Source organism: Phyllostomus hastatus, unplaced genomic scaffold (assembly GCF_019186645.2).
Source record: "Phyllostomus hastatus isolate PE091 unplaced genomic scaffold, TTU_PhHast_1.1 phas_scaffold_501, whole genome shotgun sequence".
Classification (NCBI taxonomy): domain Eukaryota; kingdom Metazoa; phylum Chordata; class Mammalia; order Chiroptera; family Phyllostomidae; genus Phyllostomus; species Phyllostomus hastatus.
The window spans coordinates 63,891,058-63,917,003 of record NW_025334033.1 but is presented as its reverse complement, the minus strand read 5'-3'; the positions used below and the strand labels follow the sequence as shown (position 1 = coordinate 63,917,003).

Below are 25,946 nucleotides of genomic sequence, written 5' to 3'. Positions count from 1 at the left end.
GGAGGGAATCTGCAGCACCACAGGGCCTTGCCCCCTCGATCCCCTCACGGACCAATGGGAAATGGAGGCCCGGAGAGGCGAGGCACTTGCTGAGCAGCACGGGGGACTGAAACTCAGGCCACGTGGTCTTGTGCTCCTTCCTCCTGTCTGGAGGCAGCAGCTCTGCCCCCACACCAGAGCGCGCCCTCGAAAGGGAAGCCCTAACCTCGGAAGGAAGGCACTTAAAACCACCATCTTGAGCGCTTCAATCCCCATCCTCCTGATTTCCCCTTATTTTCGGCAAAGCACCATTTCCTTGTCACCACCGGCCACCTGCTGCCAGAACAAATGTCCACCTGAGATGCGGCATTTCCCGGGATGCCCCTGGGTGCCGGCACAGGTTAAAAGCCACCCATGACCTGGCTGGCGGAGCTCAGTTGATTGAGCGTGGGCTGCGAACCAAAGTGTCACAGGTTCGATTCCCAGTCAGGGCACATGCCTGGGTTGCAGGCCATGGCCCCCAGCAATTGCACATTGATGTCTAAATGTCTCTCTCTCTCTCTCTCTCCTTCTCCCTCCCTTCCCTCTCTAAAAATAAATAAAATCTTAAAAAAAAAGCCACCCATGGACACTGGAAGGTTCGTGGAACAAAGAGTGTCGATTCTAATGGTGATTCTGGGACTTGTTTGCCATACGTGGGACTTTGGATGAGTTACGTCTCTAGGTCTCAGTTTCTTCATCTATCTGATGACGGAGCAAGAACAGATCCGTAGTTTCCAAGTGGTTTTATACACAGACCCCTCGCTGGCCCCGTCCACCCAACTCAGCTTCGCTGAGCTCCTCTGTGTATGAGGCACCTGTATGCAGGCATCGGGATACGTGGCGAGGACACCAGGAAAGGCCTCTGCCTCGTGTGACGTACCTTCGTGGGGACAGACAAATAGGCAAAGTATCCGTACGTGCCGGGAAATGGGGCGTGCAAAGGCCCTGAGGCGGGGGTACGCCTGAAGCATCTGAGGACCGGCAAGGCCGCTGGTGCAGGCAGAACCCAGTGAGAATGAGGGAGGAGGTGGAGAATGGGAGGTCGGAGGGAGAGGCGAGGATGGGGACCCACCAAAAAGAGATGCGATTTCACGCTATGCCCTGGGGGAAGCCACTGCTTTCTTCACAGGAAGAAGGATGTGAATGCCCCCCGTGCAAAGCGGGGAAGCCTGGGCTGCCTCACCCAAGACGGGGTGATACTCCGACCACTTCACAGGGACTTAACTACGACTAAATAAAATGGAGGATGTGTCAGCTGTGGCCAAGGCAACCGAGGCAGGTGTCTACTGGGGTCCAGGTGAGGCTGCCCCTGGATCTGATTAGAGAGAGAGAGAGAGAGAGAGAGAGAGAGAGAGAGAGAGAGAGAGAGAGAGAGAGAGAGGCCTGTGTGTGTGTGTGTTGGGGGGGCAACTCCTGGGGGTTAAGGTAAAAGGGAAGAGAGTGAGGTGGGAGAGACCCCGCTACGAATCTCAGGGTTCCGACTTGAACTCACACCCCCCCGCAAGTTCCCCCAACATTATCTCCCAGGCTGAGGGTGTCCTGTGAGGCCAGAGTCTCTGGCTCCGCTGACGTTTCTGAAACGCGGCAGAGGAAAGGGGCCAACATGGTGCCTCTATTTCCATTGTGTGAACTGAGAGGCCAACACTAAGCACTGTAGGCTTTGCAGTCTCTGAAGAGCAGCCGTGGAACGGGTGTGGCTGTGTTGCAATAAAACTTTATTTGTAAAAGTAGAAAGTGGTCTGGTGGTCCCTGCAAAATTCCCGAGGTGCACGGAGGTTCGAGGTTGTCTCAGCACCGCCAGGATTTTGTGAGGCAGAGGAACAGAACCCTGGGCCTGACTCACCAAATCCACACTCTCTTAGTGGAAGGCGGTGCCCGAGGAAGCCGGAGAAACCAGGAAGATAATAACTCCATTACCCAAATAATATACAGGCCTGTCATTCAAAATGTGCCTACAATCTTCACTCTAAGCTCCATTTTCATTAACACTGCATATTCTGTTAATTAAATCTTCACTCATTCATTATTCGCTGGTGGCTATTATCACTGTGAGAATCCCAGCTCTGACTTTCTTAATTATCTCTTGCAAAGGCTAATATTTGGTTGGGTTTAAATATATAAGCAGAGAGAGGGTGCTGGGTGGTCGGGAACCTAATCAAGAGGAACATTTGCTGTGCTTGATCCAAAGTGGCCACCGTTGTACAATAAGGCTGGCAGATTTTTGCCCAGGGACGGAGAGTGATCTATCTTTAGCTTTGCAGACCAAGGCATCTGAGGTGTGACTATCCCTGGGTTTCGTTATCGTTCGGGGGGGAGCAAAAAGAAACAAACACTGGGGGTGCAGGCAAAGCCACCACTACTCGGCTCTGCCCCTGAGGCCAAAGCAGCCATCAATGACACACACATGAATGGGAGAGGCTGTGTTCCAATAAAACTTTATTTACAAACACGGGCAGCAGCCATGGGCTGTGGTTTGCCTATCCCTGACAGAGAAGAGCAAATTTTACCTATGACTTAGGTCTGAACTCACTGTTCCTTTGTTGTTGTTTTTTAAATCCTCATCCAAGGATATGTTTATTCGTTTTAGAGCGAGACATCCATCAGCAGCTTCCTGTACGTACCCCAACCGGGGATAGAACCTGTAACCTAAGTATGTGCCCTGACTGGGGATCGAACTTGCAACCTCTTGGTGCACGGGACAATGCTCCAGATAAGTGAGCCACCGGGCTAGGGTTGAACCCACTATTTCTTTTTGAATCCCCCCTTAAACGCCACTGTTTATCATCAAGGCCCCTCTGAATACAGAGGGAAGTTTCCGAAGCGCACCCATGTTTTAAACTACAGTCGTGCAAGGTGGTGCATCGGGGGGGAACCAGCAGCGAGCACGGAGAGAGCACTTATTATGCGCCACGTGCAGTCTGCTGCACTTGACCCACACCCACTCAGACCTAGGCATCCGGGAGAGGCGCTGTCGCTCCCGGTTTATGGAAGCACAAACTGAGGCACCAGGAGGCTCGAGCTCTTGTCCGGGCTCTGCGGCCACTTGCTGTGTGACACTGAGCCGGTCGCTGAACATCCTTCAGACCCCGTTTCTTTGCGGGTGAGGCGGGTGCAGCCCCGCCCTCCTCACAGGCTCTGACAAGGACTGGATGGACGGCCCCTACCCCCATGCATGGCGGCCCCACCGCGTCCGAGGACCGGCTTCCCCGCTCCACGTGCCGGACGCCCCGCCCCGCCCCGCGAGGGCCACTTACACCCAGGACGTGCAGCAGGACAGCTCCGTGCTGTCGCTCCTGGTTGGAGAACAGGTCTGTGGGGAACTCGTGGATGGCTGGAAGACAAGAGGACGCGGCAGAGCGTTAGTTGTCAACGGGAGGTGAGGCTCGGGGGCAGGGGTGTTGGAGCAGGCGCCCAGGCCGAGGCGGAACAAGGGAGAGGAGGAGGGCTCGGAGGGCACTGGTCCTTGTCCCCTTGGCCCTGGGCCCCCTGAGGTCCACTCGGGTGCCAGGTGTGCTTCCGCCAGCATCTTGGGTCATCACACACCATGTCACAGGCCCTCCTTTGGCCCCAGGGATGTCCCTGCCGGGGTGGACACTGCCACCCCTGTTAGGGGCTCTCATCGTCCTGGGCGGTGGGCGGCCCTGTGAGATACAGAGCTCTCCACACCAGCAGCCACACACCTGGGGTCCAGGTGCCATCCCTGACACCCCCTGTGACCCCACACAAGTGGTCTGAGCAACTGCCTGCCTCTCAGGCCCCAGAACGTTCCCGCGTGATGAAGGAATAATGCCTCCCCACCAGCCCCGCTTCCAGAGGACAGGTGGATAAGCACTTCGTGAATGTCGTCCCCGCAGCTCCCCCATCAGAGACGCCCACACCCCCACTCTTCAAGGGGCCTCATCACAACAGCTAGACCGGGAGCTTCAGGTAAACAGGGGTCCGCCCAGCCCTGTGCTGCGTCCTCGGTGCCCTGGCCTGGTTGGCACTCAGTAGGGTCCCAACAGACCTTCAAGTCGATAGCATAAGCAATGGCAAAACACTCACAGTAACAATGTGCATCGCCTCGTCCTGCGAGAATGCTTCCGTTACCTTTGGAAGGCCCTTAAATAACTAGAATGACCGGGTTCCTGGCGGGCGCTTGTTAAATGCTTGTTAAGTCAGCTCCCAGGACAAAAATCCCTTCTCTGTAAAAGTAATTTGGCCCCAAGCTCTGAAAAGGATCGTTTCTCCCTTATATGGAGACTTTTCTGTATTTTAAGATTAGATCCTCCCAACGAGACAGAAAACATCAGCTCCCCAGACACCCAGAAAATGTTCCCACTTTGAAACAAGCAGCAATTTAATGAAATATAGATTCTTTCACTTCTGTGTTGTTTTTTTTTTTTCTCTTCCTGTAATCAAACTTCTGGAATGGAATTGCTCTGTCGGTTCAAGGGCATGGACCTGCTCCAAGGTTTGCCGTCTCAGAGACGGAGAACTGTAAAGGCAGAGACGGCGTCCCTGCAGCCAGGGATTTGTTTCAGGGAGAAATGTAACTGAATCAATAGACATTTCTGCCACGAAAATTTGAGACAGCCCCTGCTTCTCCAAAGCAGTGGTTTGAAAGCTGGTGATTTATCCAATCCTGGAAATTCTTTGGAAATTAGTATAAGGTGATGCCGGCTTTTTTGCTTTGAGGACATTATCGTCTGGCCTCCAGCAGGGAGGGAATATGGGTTATAAATGGCTTTGTCCTTGCAAGGAAGAGAGCTCTGCCTCGGCCACAGCGCCTTGCCCTGCCACCTCCTGGGTATGCCAGAGGCTGCAGAGGGGAGCAGATGCCATCCCTGGCCCCGGTTCCACCAGCAAAGACAGCGAGCAACCAGCAGAGCTGCCCGCTGCCAGCGCCCCACGGCCCTCTGGACCCACCCGAGTCTCCCGGCACATCCTGAACCCGTGAGGCAGGCACTGCAGCCGACACCGTCCCTGCTTTCCAGACGAGGTTCACAGTGGGGAGTGGCCAGCTCGGGGCCCCCAGCCACCTAAGCCAGGACTCACAGGGGTACCCTGCATTGCTCTCCACGGTGAGGAGCCGCCTCTAACGCCAATGGAAGCCTCCCTGCCCCGGGAGACAGCAGACCTGGAGAGAGCCTGCGGGTCCCTGGCTGGGTCATTCAATCCCTTTGTCCCTCTGCTTCTTCAGTCACAACCTGTGGCCCCCGAGGTAAAGAAAGAGTCACCTCTGCTGAGTACGTGGCTGTCAGAGGCTGTAAGCAGGCAGGCGGCCACCCTGCCCTCTCATGTTGGCGGCTGGTACCTGGGACCAGTCCACTTTCCAGCTCAGGGGTCAAGTCCTCTGGAAACGGGTGCAGGGGGTACAGGCCATGGAGCATGCACAGCAGGAACTCAGTCCCTGCCATCGCTGTCACCAATGGCAACAACCCGGAGCTGCAGACAGCCTGTGTGAGCCGCTCAGCCAGTGTCTTCAGAAGCAGATGGCTCAGGCTCCGGGAGGGGCCTCTGCCCCTTATGACCCAGGTGACCTTGACACGCTGCTTAACACCTCAGGGCTGTGACCCCTCCACACGGGGGTCCCCACACAACCCGCCGGTCAGGGTGCTGCAAGGACGCAGTGAGGTGACGTGTGTGTGGCACCCAGCCAGTTAGGCTGCCGCCACCGTGAGGATCTTAGCTTACAGGCTCCTGGCTCACTGCGACCTCCGTCCCCGCGCCTCCACAGGACGAGCCTCCGTCTGTGAAGGTCAAAGAGCGGATAAGGCCAGCGCAGGGGGGAAGAGAGTGGGTGAGTTGAGACGGGCCACGTGAGGATCTCAGCACTGATGGAGTTTCACCCCAGCTTCTGCGGCAACCTTTCTTTTCTCCTGGCCTTGCTGGGATCCGGAGCCCTGACCCCCGTTCAAGGGGGTGACGCTTGCCCGTCTGAGAGGGGCCGAGTCTGCCCCGGCCGCTCAGATCCCGACCAGAGGCAACGAGGAATCGGCAGGGCACACGTAGGGCACACCCGAGCCCGAGAGCTGCAGAAACCCCAGGGGCAGGAGTGGGCGGCGAAGAAGAGAGGCGTCTGCAGGCGGAGCCCGGCTGGGGAAGCCAGGGACGATCCCGGCACCGTCCATGTCAGGGGTGATGGCGGGAGCCCGGGGGGGGGGGGGGGAGGAGGGAAGGAGAAGCTACAAACCTCACAGCAGCCCCTTCCCACACCCTTTGGGATTCTTTCCTCTGACCTCAGTGCTCAGAACTGGCTTCTCCATCGCTCTTGGTTCTGGACACACCCCGGATCCTCCTCACACAGGCGTTTTCTTCCCTCCTGGCACCCCCACCCCCCCCCCACCATTGTGTGCAGGGCCAGGGAATAGGGGTGGGGGTCTTCCCTACCACTTGTCTTCCTGGACAGCGGAGGGGAAACCACAGACCCCTGGGCACGAAAGCATCTGCGGTCCCCCCTCCCCACCACCAGCTACCGAGTTCTCTAACACTGTGTACACGAGACCCCTAGGACGCACTTGACCCTTCCGGTCAACGCACAAAGTTGCATGGGTGACACCATCATATTTCAGGAACGCCGAAGTAGCGTTGTCCTTTCGAGGGTCTGTCCTTTTGCCGACACCTCTGCTAGTTCTCCAAATGTATTCGTTTGTTCGACAAGCATTTGCTGAGCACCCACGCAGTGGGTGTTGGACTCCCTCTGGGAACAGGTGCGTCCAGGGACACCCTCAGGCCCGGCAGCCCCTGGTCTTGGAGGCGATTTGCCTTTCAGAGAAAGCCAAAGTACTCTGAAAGTGGCAGGGTGTCAGGATGGCAAAGACCCTAGTTTTGAAACAGCTCATGTCAAATATGCGTCTCTGGAGCATTTACTAGGATCCTGGCACGAAGCCTTGCAGGTGTGCCCTTGAGGGGACGGGTGGGGGAGATGGACAGATAAACAAGCCATCTCGCGTGAGAGAGAAGCTCGCTGTGCTGGTGAGGGGTGAGCCAGCCAGGGGTTACTACTGGCCGGGGAGGCAGGGCCAGGTGGCGAGCCCACGGAGGGAGTGGTGCCCACGGCAAGGTTGGATGGCTGTGGTGCTAACATTTCAGGTCCTTCAATCTACTTGGTCAATTCTGAGAAGATCATTATTACCATTTTCATTGATGGGGAAACAGAGGCTCCGAGAGGCCAAAGGAGTCACCTAAAGTCGCACACCCACGGTGCGGCCCGGGGGAGGGAAGAACCCAGGGCGGCAGCCTGCCCGATACCAGGCCCCTTTCATCCGAGCAGCTCACCCGCCATGGGCACACGTCTCGGGCTCAGGCTCTGGACTCCCGGGAGGTCAAAGGGCCCTGACGAGGTTGTGCTCTCGAAGGAAGGAATGCTCACTGCATCTTGCAGCTCAGGTCCGCTAACAGCCCAGGGCCTGCCCCTACAGAGGTCTAGGCCATGTCCCACGGGTCCAGGGCAACCTGTCACTCATCTTCCTGACTTCCTTTGAGACATTTAATAAAACTGACCACTTCCTATGTGTGCATGGATGAACGCATGCATGAACAAATGAATGAATGAATGAATGAATGAATGACCAATCTATCCATTTATCCACCCACCTCTCTTACACACAGTAAAATTCATTCTCTGTGGCGTGTGCTTCTGTGGGTTTTGAAAAAGGCAGGGTTGTGTATCTACCCCCACACCCGAGACAGTATAGTCCCATCACCCCCAAATTCCCTCATCTGCCATTGTGTAGTTAAAGCCTCCCCAGCACCCCAAACTTTGACGGCCACTGGCGTCTCCTTTCCCTGGAGACTGCCTTTCGCAGGATGTCGCATCAATGGAATCGCAGAGTGTGTAGCTTCTGGCACTTAGAAAATGCACTAGGATTTGCCTGCCTGTGGCGGGTCTGCGGGTCCCACCTTCCTGCAGCGGCCTCACTTGGTTTCTTTGACCCCTTTGACTCTCACTTGCCGAGTCTCCCCTAGAGGACCCCTCCTCTGTGGGACCCCCAGATGCTGGTGTCCTTGGGGCACCAGCAGTATATAGAGATGTAGGTGTTGAGAGGCTCTCCCGGCAAGAACGCCCACTCCCTCATCCCCACGCGGGACATTTTTGGATTTGATCACCTCACTTGCAGCTCCTGGTCCTGCAGCCCTTCCTGCAACTTTGTGAGCACCCGAGTCCCCGAATTTCAGTCCTTTTCTGTGCAACACACTGAGAATGGCTCTGGTTTCCTGTTCTAAATGCGGATACCATCACTTTGGGGGGCAGCGCTTCCAACACGGAGGTTGAGGGGCCACCATTCAGTCCATAACATGAGGTCTCTGCGGACGTAAGTAGCTAAGTTAAAATGAGGTTGCACTGGATTAGGGCGGCGCCAAATCCCGTGACTGGTGTCCTTATGAGAAGAGAAGGGGACACACAGACAGGAAGGCCATGTAATGGCAAATGCAGAGACTGGAGCGACATGGCTACAGGCCAAGGACTGCAGGCCGTCAGCAGAAAGTAGGAGAGAGACAAGGAGCAGACACTCCTCGGAGCCTCCAGGAGGAACCGGCCCTGCCAACAGCTCCATCCCAGACTTCCGGCCTCCGGGAGTCTGAGAGAACAAACTGGTGTGGCCATAAGTCACCCGATTGGTAGTCATTTCTTACAGCCACCCAGCAACTCCAGGAAACGAACGCACTGCCCGAACCAAGCACATGCAATGCCCCCCTTCCAGCCGGCCAGCCTCCAGCGTCCCCAGCTCAGCAGCCTCCCCCCTCCCTGGGGCGCACCTGAAGCCCTTTTCTCCGCTATAAAGCTCCCCCACTCCCCTGCCTGCCGGTGAGTCCCTGCCAGACACGAGCGGGGGTGGCTGACTCCCTTGCTGCAGTAAGCTCTGAGCAAGCACTGGGTGTTCTCTCTCACCCGGGCGGCCTCTGTTCATTTCCACAATTAGCAGCGACCTGGAGTTTCGCCTCTATGGGGTGTGCGGACAATGTACTCGTCCGTCTTCCCCACCTCTCTGAGACGGCACCCAGTTAGAAGGTCCAATAAAGAATGCACATAACTGCCCTGGCTGGCGTAGCTCAGTGGATTGAGAGCAGGCTGTGAACCAAAGCATCGCAGGTTCGATTCCCAGTCAGGGCACATCCCTGGGTTGCAGGCCACGACCCCCAGCAACTGCACATTGATGTTTCTCTCTCTCTTTCTCCCTCCCTTCCCTCTCTAAAAATACTTCACAACGCCCAAACTCGGTGCCAGCAGGCCACACAGTGCCACTGAGTTCTCAAAAGCACAGTGATTACAAAAAGAAACTATTTCCATTTGGCAAAGAAGGCGCAACTTTCCTTTGCACAATGCTTTATGTACACAACATAAATAGCAAATACATGTGCAGGGCCTATTGCATTTAACCCTCGCGATGAGCCTGGGAAATGCTTTCTTTAGACCCATTTTACAGATGGGACAAGCAGGGCACAGAAAGGTTAAGTGGTCTGTCCACAGTCACACAGCAAGGGAGCAGCAGACCCGAGGCTCGTCCCTCGGTAATTCAGCTCTGCGGAGCGCCTGACTGTGCGCCAAGAACCAGAAAATGTTTTTTCTCTTGGACACAACAATTTGTCATTGGTATTTGCTCTCAGGTGTCATTCAAAACATGGGGGGCAGGGAGGACCGTATGTCTGAAGATATCCATCACCTCTCACGGTAAGACCCTGGGAGCCACTGACGGCCCGCTGATGTGGACAATGGCGAGCTCGTTGGGAGACACTCATCGGGTCCCCCCACGGACTGTCACGGCAGCCCGCCTGTGCCGGCACGGTTCCACACACCGGGAGCGTCCGGGAACCAGACAGGCAAAGCCCTGCCCCCTCCCCAGTGGCACATTTCAGGTGGAGAATTACCGAAAATGGGAATTAAAAATGCCAGATGTGGAAAAGAGCTTACCGTACAAGAAACAAGCAACACACACACTCAGCCCTTGTGGCTGGTTTGCTGCTACGAGCAAATCTGGAAATGGGAAGAACAGGGAACAGACACAGCAAAACCGTTTCGGTGGCTGCCGCCAGCCGGCCGAGGGACCCGAAACGGACCCCCTTCCACGGCTTCCTTCCACGGCTCCCTTCCACGGCTCCCTTCCACGTGCTTCTAACGTGGATGCGTTGTCTCTGTGGCAACAGTGTTGCAGTCCGTGATTTATCACTGAAGACCGAAGCTTAAAAACCTGGCCCGTGGGAGCATCTGGCCCAGGAGTGCGAATGGCGTGACGGCATCATGCTGTCCAGGCACCACCATCGCTGACCTCGGGGACAGAGGTCGGGACCTCTGGGGCAGGGGCCGATGAGAAAAGGGCACAGGGGACTTCCTGGGGTGTCGGAAATGTTCTAGATCTTGATTGCGTGGTAGTGACGTGGTTGTCTACGTTTGTCAAAACTCAAGCCGTGCACTTCGAACTCTGTCTGGCTGTATTTATGTTATACACCCACAAAGGCAGATGCATGGAGCTCACTCCCACTAGGAAAGGGGCGTGCATGCGTGTGTGTCCGTGTGCATGTATCACCGCTGGCGAACTTGAGGGCTCCCTCTGGTGTCCTCGTCCTCAGTCTCCACACATGGACGGATACGTAACAGCGCCTGGGTTCACACCCACGAAGGTGGCCCGTGTCGGCCACTGCCGGGCATGCTGCTGTCACTGCTGCACAGCCCACAGCCGTGGACTGGGTCACCCCCTTAGCACGCATTCGTCCCCCACCCTCAGGTTCCCTGCGCGTCTGGCACAGTCTTGCCTCTCTCCCCAGACCTAATCCCCCGCGGGGCCCCTGGGTCATCCAGGGCAAGAGGTCTCCGGCCAGGATGCAGCACAAACAGGGGCTGAGCTCACGAGTCAGAGCTGGGCAGGCCCACTGGGAGCACCTGGAAGGGACAGAACGGCCCCGCCTCTCCCAAAGCCACTCACACCCGTGCGCAGTGTCCCAGTGAGTGCCGGCCGGCCGGGTAAGCACGTGGTCCTCGTCAACACACTTCTCGCGGCCCCTCCCACCACTCTGGTTCGGCTAACAAATAGGTTGAAGCAAGATCATAGGTAGAAGGGAAGCAACCGGCAGGCGTGATGTATTTCCAGGCGTGTTGCACATAGTAGGTGCTTGAGTAAACAGTCAGTGACCGACAGTTGTAATCGGGACACAGTTCTTTTTTGCTAAGATCTCAGAACAAAAACGTCTGCCTAATTCTGTGTGAGTTCTACGCTTATTCTCATCCTTGGCTTCTGTTAAAAACAAGCCCGACAAAGAGTCACCAGGGCCTGGATTTTATTCTTGGCTTCCCTCCGAGAGTCTGTGGAAGATTACCTAGCTCCTTAGTTTCCGCAAAGCCCATGCGAGGTGTGAGGTGTGAGGAGGCTGTTGCTGTAGCTTGTCACAAGCAGGAGGCCCATCGCAGGCCAAGGACAAAATGACAGGTGAGCCACACTGAAGCTTCCTCCACCCGTGGCCTTTGCTCCCCTCAGACCGCCTCTCGGGACCATCCTGCCTCTTCAAAAACACCAACAAAATGAAGACTCGGGAGGCAGTCAAGAATGCATACGGGGCAGGGGGTCTGGGGAGCTCGGTGCCGGCCACTCGCTGCTGTCCCGCCGGCCAGCCCGTGTCCTGCTCACCGAGGAGCACAGGAGGCGCTCGCTGAGGGGCCCGACCGCAATGGTTTCTCAGTCCGGCTTCCTTCCTTCCCTTCCCGCCAGCCTCGCTCTCCCCCGCCTCACCTGCCCGACGTTCCGGATTCTCCACCAAGTACACGACGCTTTGTACTTCAAGTGGCAACACTACGGAGCTCGCTGCCCCTTCACATCCGCCGTGTCCCCCCATACCCGCCCCACACACACACGCACAATACGCCCACCAAGCACTGCGGTCTCTGCAATGGGTGCTGAGGATTTTGCTACGTCTCCACAGACCTCAAGGCTTAGGATTTAGATTCCTGTATCTTCCATCATTTACGAGCCTATTCTGGGCCACAGGAGCGAAGGCCAGGGCCTCCGACTTCCGCTGCGGAAAGGAGCCGTCCTGGGCTCTGGCCTGTTTGCAGGGACAGACGGGCAGAGGGAGGGGTCAGCCCTCGGCCTGGCCTCTGGCTCCAAAGCCGTCAGCGTTGGAGAACGATCAGGGAGCGACACAACTCGGAAGATCAATGGGAAAGCACAGCTCCAGCCCTTCCTCTGGGAATTCTGGGCAACGTGAGTCTCCACAGAGGCGGGCTAACCCAAAAGCGGCCAGGAAGCTCGCTCCAAAAAGAGGCAACTCGTCACTTTTCCATGGTGGGTCCAGCACTGTCCTCCGAGTGCACATGTACGCTCCGAGGAACAGTCACTATCCAAGATGGTGAATAAACGTATTAGGGGCCTAAAAGCGACAAAAATCCCAGAGCACATGGCGATGTCTACACAAGCAGACAGTGTTCTCTGACTGTCTGGGTCCAGAGCAGAGCTCAGGTGTGGTCCGTGAGCACTCTGCAGCACTCTGCAGCACTCTTGCAGCACTCTGCAAGGTGGGAGTGCGTGCGACTGAGCACTCACGTACTGCTTAGGTGGCCTGACACTGTGGCACTCACGCACTGCTTAGGTGATCTGACATTGTGGCATGTACACACTGCTTAGGCAACCTGGCACTGTGGCATGTACACACTGCTTAGGTGACCTGGCACTGTGGCATGTACGCACTGCTTAGGCGACCTGGCACTGTGGCATGTACGCACTGCTTAGGCGACCTGGCACTGTGGCATGTACGCACTGCTTAGGTGACCTGGCACTGTGGCAATCAAGCACATGGTCATTTCCCCAGTGGTTTCCTTTCCTGGTCTATCATGACAGTCAGACACAGAAGCAGTCTTTCTCCGCAGAAAGTGTGAGCAGTCCTGTGGGGCAACTTGGGGCAACTGTGTCCCTCCCGCTCGGGCGACCTCTGGAGTTGCCCCAGGTGCAGGGGCACTGCTGGCATCCAGTGGGCAGCGGTCAGGGAAGCGGCTAGACGCCCTACACTGCGCAGGACAGCCCCCGTCCCAAAGTGTCGTATGGCCCCAGGCGCCAACGGCGTCCGGGTCAAGAAATGCTGGTCTAGGGAATAAAATGGGTTAAAAGGGTGGCCGCTGTCTCTGTCCCCCAAACTGTGATGCCTGCCTCCCTCTGCCTCCTGTTCATGGGGACCCTCGCACTCCCCGCCACTCACCTGGTGTCTCTACCGGCCCACGTGCTGTTCCGCACAGGCCCGCCTCACTCCCAGGACTCTCTGCCCGAAGTGGGTGGCCAGGAGCATGCCACGGCCGGCATTCCCTGATTCTCACCCCTTCCCCTTATTGCCCTACCCCCACCCCCCACCGCCGGTCTCCTTAAAGTCTCATTAAATCCACACCCTTCAGTCAGAACACACTGCTCGCCTGTCTTAGTCACGGACAGTGCAGAGCGACAAGGCCTCCCAGTGTGTGTTCTGGCTCCGTTCAGTTTTATGTCGCCAGCCGCCGTTCTCCAGTGTGTGAGTTCCCACAGACCTAGCAGCTTCATCTCCGGAACACCAGCTGCTCCCAGACCAGGGTCTGACTTTCATTCCTTCCGACACGTGCGTCCACCAGGGGAGCTGAGGCCGTGAAGGCATCAGGATGCACCAGGCAGCGTGTGTGCGACCTGCTGGGGAGGGGGAGCAGGCGCTCGGCTGACGGCGGCTGTAACGAGACCCACGGCCCAGGGAGAGGTTTCCACGGGGCTTTGGAGGGATGCAAGGGGAGGCAGGGTTAAGTCTAACTCAGAAAGGGTGACTCAGGGAGGGGCAGGGGATGAGACCGCTGGGGTCTGGAGGATTTCCTGGATCCTCCCCAGGAAGGAGGGGAGAGGCTTTCTAGGCAAAGGAACGAACTGGATGCTGGAAGGTGGGAGGGAGCCCCGGAGACGGTGGCGAGCTCTGTGCGGTCAGGAGCCAAGGTGGAGGGGGAGGTGACACGGGGGAGAGAGACTGGCTGGACGGGATGGAAGGGCTTCGGTGCCGGGAGAGGAGTCTGGCTGTGCCCCGATGACCCCGGGAGTACTGCAGACGTACGAGCACAGGAAGGACAGGATTAGAGCGTTTCAGACCGACAACTGGCACACTCGCTGCGGTGAGGGGCCAGAGAGTAAGTATTTTGGGTTTTGCTGGCCATAGGCTCTGGGCCACAACCACTCACACCGCCGCTGCTGCGTGAAAGCCACCGTGTGGGATAAACAAGTGGGCATGGCCGTGTTCCCATAAAGCGTATTTGTGCCCGCTGAAATAGGAATGCCACATAACTTTCACGAGTCACAGATGATTATTCTTAAGTTCAAAAGTCTGGAGACTGGCGTTAGCCCGAGGGCCATCCACACACAGGCACTAAGCTGGATTTGGCCCGCGGGCTGCAGTTTGCTGGTGCCTGTTTCAGAACTGTTGTTCAGGCTGGTGGGGACAGAGAGGGGACAGGGAGGGGGCAGGGACCTCAGGCAGAAGCTCCTGGACTGGATGTGGTGGAGAGGGAGGGACAGATGCACACACGCTGTGGCCACCTGAGCCCCAGGATGGAAGACAGAGGGAAGAAGGGAGGGTGCGGGGATGCACAGGTGACTCTGGACAGGTGAGGACCTGGAGACGGCACAGGTCTGGAAGACTTGTGAGCTGTGGCCACACACTCTGCACAAGAGGACAGAAGTGCCCGGCCCAAATGCAGGTCAGCCTGACTCAGAGAGAGCCGGATTGTACCAGAGTCAGCTCCTCGGGGTGCTGGGCAGTGGACAGAAGCGACCTCTGTCGTTTTGCCTGCCCAGCACCCTAGGGCCCTGGGCCTCCTTGGGGCAGCACCCCTTCCTGGTTCAGGTCTGTGTGGTTTGAACGGGCGGGCTCCTCCCCAGGGCTCCAGGGCTGGCTCACAGACAGTGAAGGAGCTGAAGAGTCAGTCCTGGGAATTTGGGGGAAGGAGAAGCTTCTTTCTGCCACCCCCTGAAGAGGTGAAGGCAGGCCATGCTTTCCGAGGCCCTGTGTCTAGGCCAACTGGCCGGGCAGGGGGCAGCACGGAGGAGAACTGAGCCACTTCTGACACCACTGGTGACTCCTGGATCCCGGCGCACCTAAAACTAGCCCTGGACTCCCAGTTCAGGAGCTCGTCACGCCCCACCGCTTGCTCGTGCCTGTCCAGGAAGACTCTTGTGACTCGCAACCAAAGTCCTAAGACACGGAGTTGCTGTTAGTACGCGGCCCTGGAGGGCAGAGGCCTTGATCTTGCAATCATGTGTGACAAAGCGCCCATCTTTGAGGACTGTCCTTGACCTCCAGGGCCCCCCAAAAGCGTTTGCAGCTCCTTGATCTCTCTCTAGACAGTGCCCCTCATACACAGTAGGTGCTTAATAATTGCTGGTGGCAGAATGGAGGCACGAAATCCCAGGGCACCGAACAGCCTGAGCTGGAGGAAACTCTGAAATGAAACAGCAGGCAGTATGGATTTATTTTCCTCCTCCTCCTCCTCCAGCTAAGTGCTCCGGAAACCCATGAGCTTTGGGGACCTGGTTCTGCCTCGTACAAACAACCGAGACAGCTCCAGCGGGCTCCTGGGACGCCGGGTATAACTGTGTTTGGGTAGGAGCCTAAATGAAGGGAGGGAATTACCGGGTCCCAGAGATGGCTGGGAAAGGGGCAGGCCTCATGCTGGGCATGGAAAATGTTGGCTGTTGGCAGTGGCTCCCTGGGCGTCTCAACCTGATTCCACGGCTGGGGAGGGGATCTAAGTGGGCAGACAGCGTGGGACCCCAGGCCCGAGACCCAACAGATGCTCTAAGATACTCAACTCAACTGTGAGTTTCCATGACCTGTGCGCACGGAGCAGCTGATTCATGGGGGTGCAGGGAGTCTGTGCCCGGGGGTCTGCGTCCCAGTCCTGACACACGGAATGGGAGGCCCCTGGCGAGTCACTTCCACTGTCTGGGGCCCAGTCTCCTCATTTGTATAGGAAAAGGTGGGACCAGAGAGGGGGTTCTCCGTCTGAGGGTAGAACGCAGAGTCTGTCCAAGCGGTGCTCAAACTCACACGCATTGAGGGGACATGAAGTGAACACGCCACCCACGTGTGCAAGCATCAGGAGTGTGTGTAGGTCCTCGTGTTTGGATGCATTTCTGTTTTATTAATCGAACTCCTGGATTTGCCATTGCTTTGGTCATTCTGCTCTCTCAGGGGACAATACAGGTGACAGAGGCCCTCCGCCACGAGTACGCAGAGGCCGCATGGACGAGGTGGGCCTTCGCTGCCTGGAATGCCGGCCCCACCACTTACTGGCAGGATGGCCTGGGCCGAGGCTCCCGACTCGCTGTGCTGCCGTGTCCCGTTCGTAGGACAGGCCTAATGTGAGTCCCTGCCTCGCAGACTCCCTGAGGCTGGAGCCAGACGGTCTAGGAAAAGGCATGGAGGACAGCGCAGCACGGAGTGAGGGCTTAGTGCGCGCTTGCTACTCTGTGCAACCAACAGTACCAAGACCGCCACACACATGGGTGCCCGCGGAATCTTGCCTTAAAAAGCTGTCCTTATGCAACCAACCTCGGCTGTTATGAGTCAGGGGAGTGGCTGCCCTTTCCGCGGCAGGGTGGCAGGGAGCAGGTTGGCGTCCCTGGAACAGGACCCAGGGGGCTGTCTGGGGCTGCCAGTACAGTTGACCCTTGACCCACACAGATCTGAACTGTGCAGGTCCGTGTACATGTGGATTTTTTTCCCCGTAAACACTGTCAATATGCCCTGACCAGCATGGTTCCCTTGGTTGGGCACGGTCCTGCTGCCAACATGCGCAGGTTCAATTCCCAGTCAGGGCACGTGCCTGGGTTCTGGGCCAGGTCCCCATTGGGGACACGAGCAAGAGGTAACCAATCGATGTTTCTCTCACACGTTGTTTCTCTCTTCTTCCTCCCTCTTTCTAAAAATAAATGAATAAAATCTTTAAAATAAACACTGTAAATATATTTTCTCTTCCTTATAATTTTATTAACATTTTCTCTAGCTTGCTTTATGGTAAGAGTACAGTGTATAACACATATAAAATGTAAAATGTTAATCAGCTCCTTATGTTTATTGGTAAGGCTTCCAGGCACACCCCGGAGCTGCTGACGTCAGCTTGCTGGACGCCGTGTCCTGGTGGCCCAGGACGCCTGGGATGACTGGGATGGGAAAGGCTGAGGAGATGGAACTTCACTCAGCACTAGCCAAGGGGCTATTTCCCATAAGCCACTCCGACCCAGCCCCAGCCCTGCACGCCAAACCCCCAGGCAAAGCCCCACCCACACTCAGCTCACCCCCTCCACCCTGAGACTGAGCCCGATGGTCCTCAGACCAGATGTCCCTCCCTGGAGCTCCTTGTCTCAGAACGCTCCAGCTCCTAGAACGTTCTATTCACTCCTGACAGCAGGGGCTTGCAATTCACACATGCCAGCACCAAAATTCCCCACGTGCTCGCAGTGCGGAAAATGCTTACATAAATATACCCACTTTAACTGAATTCTCCCACGGGGACACTTCCTGTTGGGAGCACAGGTCAAGATTCACCTGCCCCAGAACAAGGGAAGGGGTAAGGAAAATAGTGGTTCATTGGTTAGTGCCGGTAGAGAAATAAAGGAAGCAACATTTGTAGGTCATCACCATCTTTACTTGATCCTAATGACCACCTGAAGGGAGGTCTCATTATCCCCATTTGGCAGATAAGAAAACTGAGGCTCAGGAAGCCTAAGTGACTTGCCTGGGGCCATTCAGCCTGTCCGCGGGCAGCCAGAACTCCTCTCCAGCCAGCCGGGCCTGGCTCCAACGCCTAGAGGTTTTCCATCTCAGCTCGCTCCTCGCGGCCATCGTCTGAAAACAATTAACCCACCTCGCCGGCCTCCAAGGCGACATAAACTCGCACGCGTGCAGAGATGCGCAAGCTTCTCTGTGCAGTCTCTAACGCACGGGCACTAATGGCTTGCTATTCTGGGATAATCATGTAAATAATGAAGCCAGCCACTTCCTTCAACAAATAAACCCAGAAGACTTAATTTAACCACAACAGATACAATAATAGAGTCGAATCCCAGGTCAATTTAGTCCCCCCACCCCCTTTTTCTTCTGTCCTGACTCATCCCCCTTGTGAACGTGAAACAAAACATGCTCGCCGTCTCCGGCACCTCTCCGGCAGCAGATACGCTCTGCAGATACCAGGCACCCATACGCCCTGTGAGCACCCGTGACAGCTCAGCCCTGGTTCACTGGGAAGCCTTTCTGCCTGAATCCACACTCGGAACAGCTCCAGCCCCCAATACACATCCTGCCGTCTCTGCGGTACCCAGTCACCCTGCAAACCGGTTCTAACGCTGTGACGGGTGCTGAAGGCCGGGCACCGCGGAAGGGAAGCCTTGCTGAGTCGCTGCCGACTCGCTATCTTGTTTACTCAGAAGCTGATGGAGAAGCTCCCACTCCAGCTCATGTTTACCTCTTTGTTACAAACACAAACAGCTCCTACGCCCCGTTCTTCAATCCTGTCCATCCTCCGGAGGGGATACGACTCCCAGCTGAAGGGGAAACAGATCCACCTGGTCTGCCTGGCTGGGCACCCACCACCCCTGAGGAATTGCAGACATTTCTGCGATAGCCGATTTTTAAGGCACAGAGAGGTTAGGTAACTTGCCCACAGTCACACAGCAAGTGGCAAAGTGGGGGTGGGTACACAGGCGGTGAGCACCTCGTCGCTCCGCTGTACTCCTGTCTGCTCGGGAGGCGGGCATGCCCAGGACCCAGAGCATCAGGGACAGTACTATTTTTTTCTGTTTCTTTTTTTTTTATGTTTAAATTCACACAACTCACTCTTTACTAACAAAGTCACTGAACAGAAGCTCCAGCAAGGCCCGAGCGAAGCTTGTTCAAACATCTTTGAAAAATGCAATGATTCCCCAGAGAAAAAGAGCCGCCAGCTGACTCCATATCAGTGTAGATTGCCACCACCCCCCCCCCGCCCTGCCCGCAGCTTTGCCCCACAACGCCTGGCAGCAGCACGGAAGGAGTGCGTGGTCTGGCTGGAGAGGAGGGAGGAAGGTGACGTGGGAACAGGGCATTACGTGAAGGCCGCCGGGGGCGGCGGTGCCCAGGTGGAGCATTTTAGCCGCGTCTGCAGGGAAGGAGATGGAAGAAGACACCGATGAGAGAAGACGTGGCTCCAACATGTGGCTCGAGACTGGCCAGAACTCTACCCGGAGGAGTTGGTGCGGGGGGCAACTCTCCTGACTCATGAAGTCCCGTTGCTAGGCCCCCAAACTCCAACCAGTCCTCTCTGAGCTTTAGAGAGGCTGCAGTGTGAACCAATTCTGGGTGCAGGGGTGGGGCAGGGGGCTAGCTGAGGCCCTTCCCAAAGACCGAGGCGCCCCTTCCAGTGTGGAGCTGCTCTGGAACACTGGCCCCTGAGGACTCTTGTCAGCCAGGCCTCAAATACCGTGTGTCACTTCTGTCCCCAAGCGCTTCAGAAACGGGTGTCACCTCAGTGCTCTCTCACCTTCCACAGGGGCCCGGAAGCCACCGGTGGGGCTGGCAGAGCTGGTGTGGAAGCAGCCAGGTCCCTGCGTCACCACCGCCCGGAAGGCCCCCGGCCGAACACTCCCCCCTGGACTGTTGTTGGGGTGAGAGGTAGCTTTCTCCCAGGGGGGCTGCCGAGGCCCAGGGGCTCCTGTGTTCCTGCTGTGACTGCCATGCTGGCCAGCTGTCAGAGAAATAACCTTTCCTGATCTTTCAGGCACGTGATCAGTCCTGAAGCACCCACCTCTAGTGGCCGATCACGGTGTGTGGGCACGTCTGGGTGACGGGACGGGCTGGCTGGTCTCCGCGGCCGTCCCCAGGGACACACACTCGGGAAGGGGACAAGGGTAGACTCCCGATGTGCGTGCGACTCCGTACGTTTCAGGACCATCCCAGTTAGGGCATGGATGGCCACACTCAGTACAAGCTGTGACCACACTGAGCACTCAGGCATCCTGCCGGGCTCACACAGGCATCTTTAGAAGGCAGGGTAACCAGTTTTACGTCTTGCTTATGACGTACGGTTCCCTTATTCCAGCGAACACCAGTCTCATTCGACAGCTCTGCCCTCAGGCCTTGCAACAAGAGTGAAGACGGCAAACGTTATCTGAGGGCCGCCATCAGCGAACTATCAAGTGTTGAGATACGTGGAACTGATACATCCATCGCTTTTATCAGCCCAGGGGAAGCAGGCAATGGGCCTAGATAAATCTGCGTATGTTTTTACGGGCATTGCATTTAGAGGAAAACAGAATGAGTTTTGTTACTAGCAGGTGCATCTGAACTTTGTCTGGTCTACACCCCAGGAGCAGGCAAGAGAGTTGTGGGGAGGAGCATGAGTGTCAGTCTACACAGACAGGGCTGACATGCTTCTCTGCTTCCCACGTTTCATACCTGCCAGCTGTCTGCCTGGCTGGGGAACTGCAGCCTGGCGAACTGTAGAGTTAGCAGCAACTCACAAAGGGCACAGAGAGGTTCAGTAACTTGCCCAAGGTCACACAGTACAGGGCACATTGGGGATGTGAACCCAGGCCGCCTGGGTGTCAATCTCTTTGACATTATATAACTATCACTGGGTAACAGTGCCTAGGGGGTGGTCATCCAAAGCACCGCCCTTCTCTGGGCTTTCCACTGCTCCCAGGCACGTGGGCGTGTCCTTCTGCCAAGTCCTTCTGCCTTGTGCACACAGATCCACTCCGGCCACTGTCACATTGCACTGCAATGGTTTCTCTTTCCTCCTCCTCTTTTGGGCCATTTAGCCCATAGGGTGCCTAGAACTAGAAAACGGTGGCCCTTCCTCCAGACATTTTGCTCCCACCTATTGGAATGCTGTCATAACAGAGTCGAATCAACCATGTCTATGATTGGAACGGCGCCCTCTAGGGGTGTGCCCTGCACAGCCCGCACAGCTGTGGACAGGGATCTCTCAGCTCAGGCCTTAAGCACAGGTTCCTTGAGGCCAGTATTTTGTTTTCCTATTTGGCTCTGACAGCTCCCAGCACAGTGTCAGGAGCTGTGCAATAGGGTGCAATAATCTTTTTAAAATTTTTTGATTTATTTTTAGAGAGAGGAAAAGGGAGGGAGAAAGGGAGAGAAATATCGATCAGCCACCTGTGGTAGGTGCCGCAACCTGGGCACCTGCAACCCAGGCATGTGCCCTGACCAGGAGTCTAACTGGTACCTTTCGCTTTGCAGGACTATACCCAACCAACCGAGCCACACCGGTCAGGGTGCAATAACAACTGTAAGAGGCAGGTGAGTTCTGACTTTCCCTTCTGAGACCTCGAGATGAAGCTGTAGTCCCTTCCCTCCACTGCTTCCTCCTGCCCCTGGGGAAGCGAGGATGGCGGTGCCGCCGGTGTGAGTGCCTCCCCCGCTAGGAAGTGGAGATACTTTGAAAACGATCCTTCCCACTGAGGCTTTCACGCTCGCATTTCCCGTGTCTGCTCTCGAGTGGGAGCCGGCAAGAGCACCAGTGAGATTTGCGATTTGTTTCCTTCCTTAAGCCAATAAACTCTGCAAACCTCCTTGTTTACACCAGGCATCAAGAGTGTTGTCAAAGCTCTTCCTAACTGGCATTTGCAAAGTCTGCATCTCCCCCTAAACGGCAATGCCTGTGGAAATAAACCAGAAAAGGCAATGGTAACGGGGGACCCATGCTCTCAGGTTGCTCTTAGGCCTGCCAGAGGCAACCAGCTGAATTAACTTCCTATCATCACGGTGAATTGCAACATGGTCTCTGGCAGGTGATTATGTGCTCCGTTACATTCATTTCAATACTTCCCCTAGGAGAGAGGGGTCGTCCTAAGGAACTGGGGTTCCAAACCACAAGCAAAAGGTGCCACAAGGCTATGTGGCCCAGAGGAGGTGACTGCGGCCAGAGCTTCCCAGTCAAGCCCCCCTGAGCTGCCTCTCCCCTGGTTTATCTGTCCTCTGAGCAGGTGGGTGTCCCCCAACTCTGAGCGGACACCTGAGTCGTTCCCAGGTTATCGAGGTTCCATAATTACAGATTAACTGAACGCCACCTGTTCCGACATACTAGTGCTTTATTTGGAACGGCGCTCCACCCACTCCTCGCCCCTCCCTGCCCTCCAGCATGCACAGCTCAAACAAGGCAAGTTCTTCTTCTCTGCAAAGCTTTCTGCGGGCCACGATCAACTCTCCTCTCCAACTACCTTCGCAATTCATAAATTTCACCGCAACTGTCTTAATTAACCGATGTGATAAAAACTCTCCCTGGGAGAATGTGCCGGGGGCACCAGGGGAGCAGATGACCAGCTCCTGCAAAGCCCTGGTGGCCAGCTGAGCTCCAGTCCCCGTCTCCCCAGGGTAAAGGCAGAAGGAAGTGACTAAAGACACCCCAGGGATTCACAGCCACTCCCAGAAGGCCATGCAACGACTTTCTATGGAAACACGGGGCAACACTTAACTTAAAAAGCCCAACCATGAAATACAGATTCTTTCTCAGTTAACACCTTGCACACAAAAAGCAACTGTAACATCATGTTACTTTCTATCCAAATGTTGTGAAAACGCAGCTGCCTTTTCCTCGTTTCTTTGAGATGTATTTGTCTTACTACCCCTTCTGCTCGGAGAAGAGAAACATCGGGACTGGCTGCTGCTGCAGATCTGAGCCGTTGGTGCCCATCGTGCCAAACGGCAATGCTTCATCCCTCTCTGTCTAGTAGCTGTCAAAATCAAGGTGAGACGCAGCTGCATAAGCAAGTCTGTGGCAATTTAAACCCCACGGAGGGACATTTTTAACTCCGTGTGCCTGAAATGAACAACGTGTTATTTGTGTTATTTTCAGAGAACCCGGGTCTAGATAACTCTGTGCCCCACTGAAAATGCGTCTGAAGACCCATAGAGCCTGAATAAATTCGCAGGGCTCTCCCCTGGCATTTCGTGAGTGTGCAGGCATTTAAATGTCAAACAGGGCTCAGCAGGATTCGGTGAAGACTGTTCATTAAGACCCTGGATTTCGCTGGAACCTCCCCGAAGGGGGCCACCTGATCATCGTCAAACCCTGTACAGTTACCAAGCGTGTCACATGGCTTTTGCCCGTGAGGATTTCATCACAGGGAAGCAGTCACTGAGTAAGAAAGGGCTACCCCACGGGAAAGACAGGTGTCCCTTTTGTGGCAACCCCATCTAGCTTAGCTGTCTTCTCTCCATGGTGATTCCCTGCACCTCGGTCAGCCCAGCGCACCCAAACACTGCAGCAACGCCCCCTCCCACCTTGGCTAGCACCACAGGGTACGTATGTTTGAGCCTACCAGGTGGGACAGATGTGAGGAGACCTATCCCAGAGGCACCAGGCTGTCCGGGGTCCTGGGAAGCAAGGGACTGAGGCTCACAGGCTTTCTGTTGGGAAAGCTTCAGGAAGGATAAGGAGATGCTGATGAGATTGTGCCGGAGGCTGGCTGTATTGTCGCCTCTCCCGTCTTCCGTTTCCACCGGTCCTACTGGACTTTCATCCGCAGCGGTTCCCACCTGCCCACTTCTGCTGCACTCAGGGCGGTGCTTGCTGCCAGCCGCCTGTCTCAGCCCTGCTGGGGTTGTGCCAGGCCATTCCTCAGAGGCGCTCGGTGGCCCCTGAGGTCCCGGGGATGAGCCCACCCTCACTGTACCGCTGGACCACCCCTCTGGTGCCAACTGGCTTCCAACCACCAGTTCACTAACCACCATGGACCATCGGAACGTTTATACTGACTGACGTATGCAAACACTAGGGACATTTAAAAAACAGAAACGAGGCCTAGATGGGCTGTGTGTCCCCCCGCTGGCCCAGCCCCGAGCCAGGGCCCAGGGTGCAGGGGCTGTGACGGAGGAGGTTGGCTGCGGCCCCTGGGCAGGGTTTGGCCCCACGCGCCCTATGTTGGTTGCATGGCTGGTCCTCAGGGAGGAGCTGTGAGGGCTCAGGCTGCTGGGCCCCCTCGGACCTGCGTCAGGGTTTCTGAGTCAGGACCACAATGGAGTCAAATCTGACTTGTTCTGTGATTTCCAAGTATCGGTATGTCCCTTGCTTCTATTTTTAGGGTGAGACACATAACACAGGTAGGAAAGGGCTCACGACCAGATGGGCTCTCGCTTTTATGAAACCCCAGCTTGCCACACGAGATAATCCCAGACGGCACATCTGGAGACGTCCTCGCTCCTCCTGCAACGGGGCCCTGCCCGGACAATTCCGGCCTCACCCGCGGGTGTCTTCGAGGACCCTGCACTGCAGCCTGACCCCGGTCCTGCACGCAGGCTCCGGCCGCTCTCTCCTCCGCGCTTTGCTCACGTCCTCTCTCCCCTTGGCCAATGCACGCCTGCCTCCTGGAGCACAGACTGTCCCCTCCTCCAGGACGCTCGGGCAACCACTCTCAGGCAGACTGTCCCCCTCCTTCCGGGACGGGAGACAGGGCCCTAGGCTGGGCGTGAAGGAAGTGGCATCCGGCTCATCACGGACTTGTTTCCAAGCCACAGGCAGACACCCAAACAGTCCCGGGCCGAGATGGCTCCGTCAGCCACAGACGGGTCGCTCCATGCAGTGACGCAGGGTCTCCTCCCAGCGCCTCCCCACCCGGAGAAGCCAGGCAGGAGCAGGAGGAGCTGGGCACAGAGGGAGGCGACCGTCCCGTGGGATCCTGAGAACAGATTCCTCTGCATTCCAAAGGCCATTTCCACATTTCGGATTCCTCGCTGAGATAGATATACAGGGTCCAGCAGAAGTAAGGCCGGCTTGAGTAGGGCTGGTAGGATAATGATGTGGGCGTAATAACTCAGTTTTAGTTTGAATATTTCACCTAAAATGTCATAGGGTATGCTTGAGTATAATATTGTTATAGAATTACATGTTTATGATTTTGCATTAAAATACTTTGTAATAAAAAAGGGGCTTTAGCCCTAGTTGGTGTGGCTCAGTGGATTGAGTGCAGGCCTGTGAACCAAAAGGTCACTGGTTTGATTCCCAGGCAGGGCACGTGCCTGGGTTGTGGGCCAGGTCCCCAGTTGGGGGCACAGGCGAGGCAACCACATATCGATGATTCTCTCCCTCTCTAAAAAAAATAAATAAAATCTTTTTTTAAAACGTACTATTATAAAAAACGGCTTGTGTCCTACCCTGTATTTCACACCATCCTCCAACCTCAGAGCGCCCGCCGGGAGCAGCTGGAGTGAGTTACCACGCCGAAGGGGGCGGAGCGTTTCCCCTTTCGCATCTTGCTTCTCTAGGTGAGACTTCGTTAGCGATCAGCACTCAGAGATCCAGCACGTGTCTTCTTTCTACCTACAGTTTCGTCCCAAAGTGAAAACGCTGCTGGTGCCTTCCAGGCAGGAACCAGAAGCGTGTCCACATCCGAATCTCCGGAGCTGCAGCGCCGTCACCCACGCGTTGGATGAGCCTCTGATTCTCCTGCACACCCTAGCCGAAGGAGCACGTGCGGGGGGCGGGGCGCGCCTGCGCAGAGGGCGGCAACAGGTTGGGGAAGTGATCCGAGTGCCCGGGTTAGATCTGTCCACAGGGTATCTCCAGGCGGTGGCAGGAACAATAGAGGCTCTGACTACAGAAGAACAGGGACGTGAAAAAGTGGAACTCGAAATCGTGCGCACCCCATGAGAAACCTGCCCTGTCGCCGCTTACAAATGCAACGCAAGAATAGCAGCGATCAAAAACTGGGGCCATCTGAAGATGGGAAGCAGCGGGAGGACTCCCTCAGCAGGTTTCCTCCAGGTCAAAAAAAGGCTGACCCTCCACACAGGTAGGGGGTGCAGTCGGAACTGCTTCTTATAGAGCCCTGAATGGGGGCCCGCAAATTCTAGAAACACACTAACATTCGTTTACAAGTAAAAAGCTGTAGCAAAGCAACCCTGAGTAGCTAGCTCAGGTCATAGTAACCCTCAGCGATGACTGCAAATACATTTTTTGGAGCTGAGTT

General features: G+C 56.1%; 1 protein-coding gene across 3 annotated transcripts in view; it reads right to left on the bottom strand.

The window, feature by feature from the left end:
* The window catches only part of SLC24A4 (solute carrier family 24 member 4), a 128,581-nt gene that overhangs the window by 48,417 nt on the left and 54,218 nt on the right, over positions 1 to 25,946 (bottom strand). For 2 of the 3 annotated variants that reach the window (XM_045823737.1, XM_045823738.1), the window contains exon 3: positions 3,276 to 3,352. In XM_045823737.1, coding sequence (XP_045679693.1) covers positions 3,276 to 3,352 — 77 coding nt within the window. Of the gene's footprint in view, positions 1 to 3,275; positions 3,353 to 4,065; positions 4,166 to 25,946 lie in introns of those variants that run through there. The other variant, XM_045823739.1, reaches the window with a different exon arrangement.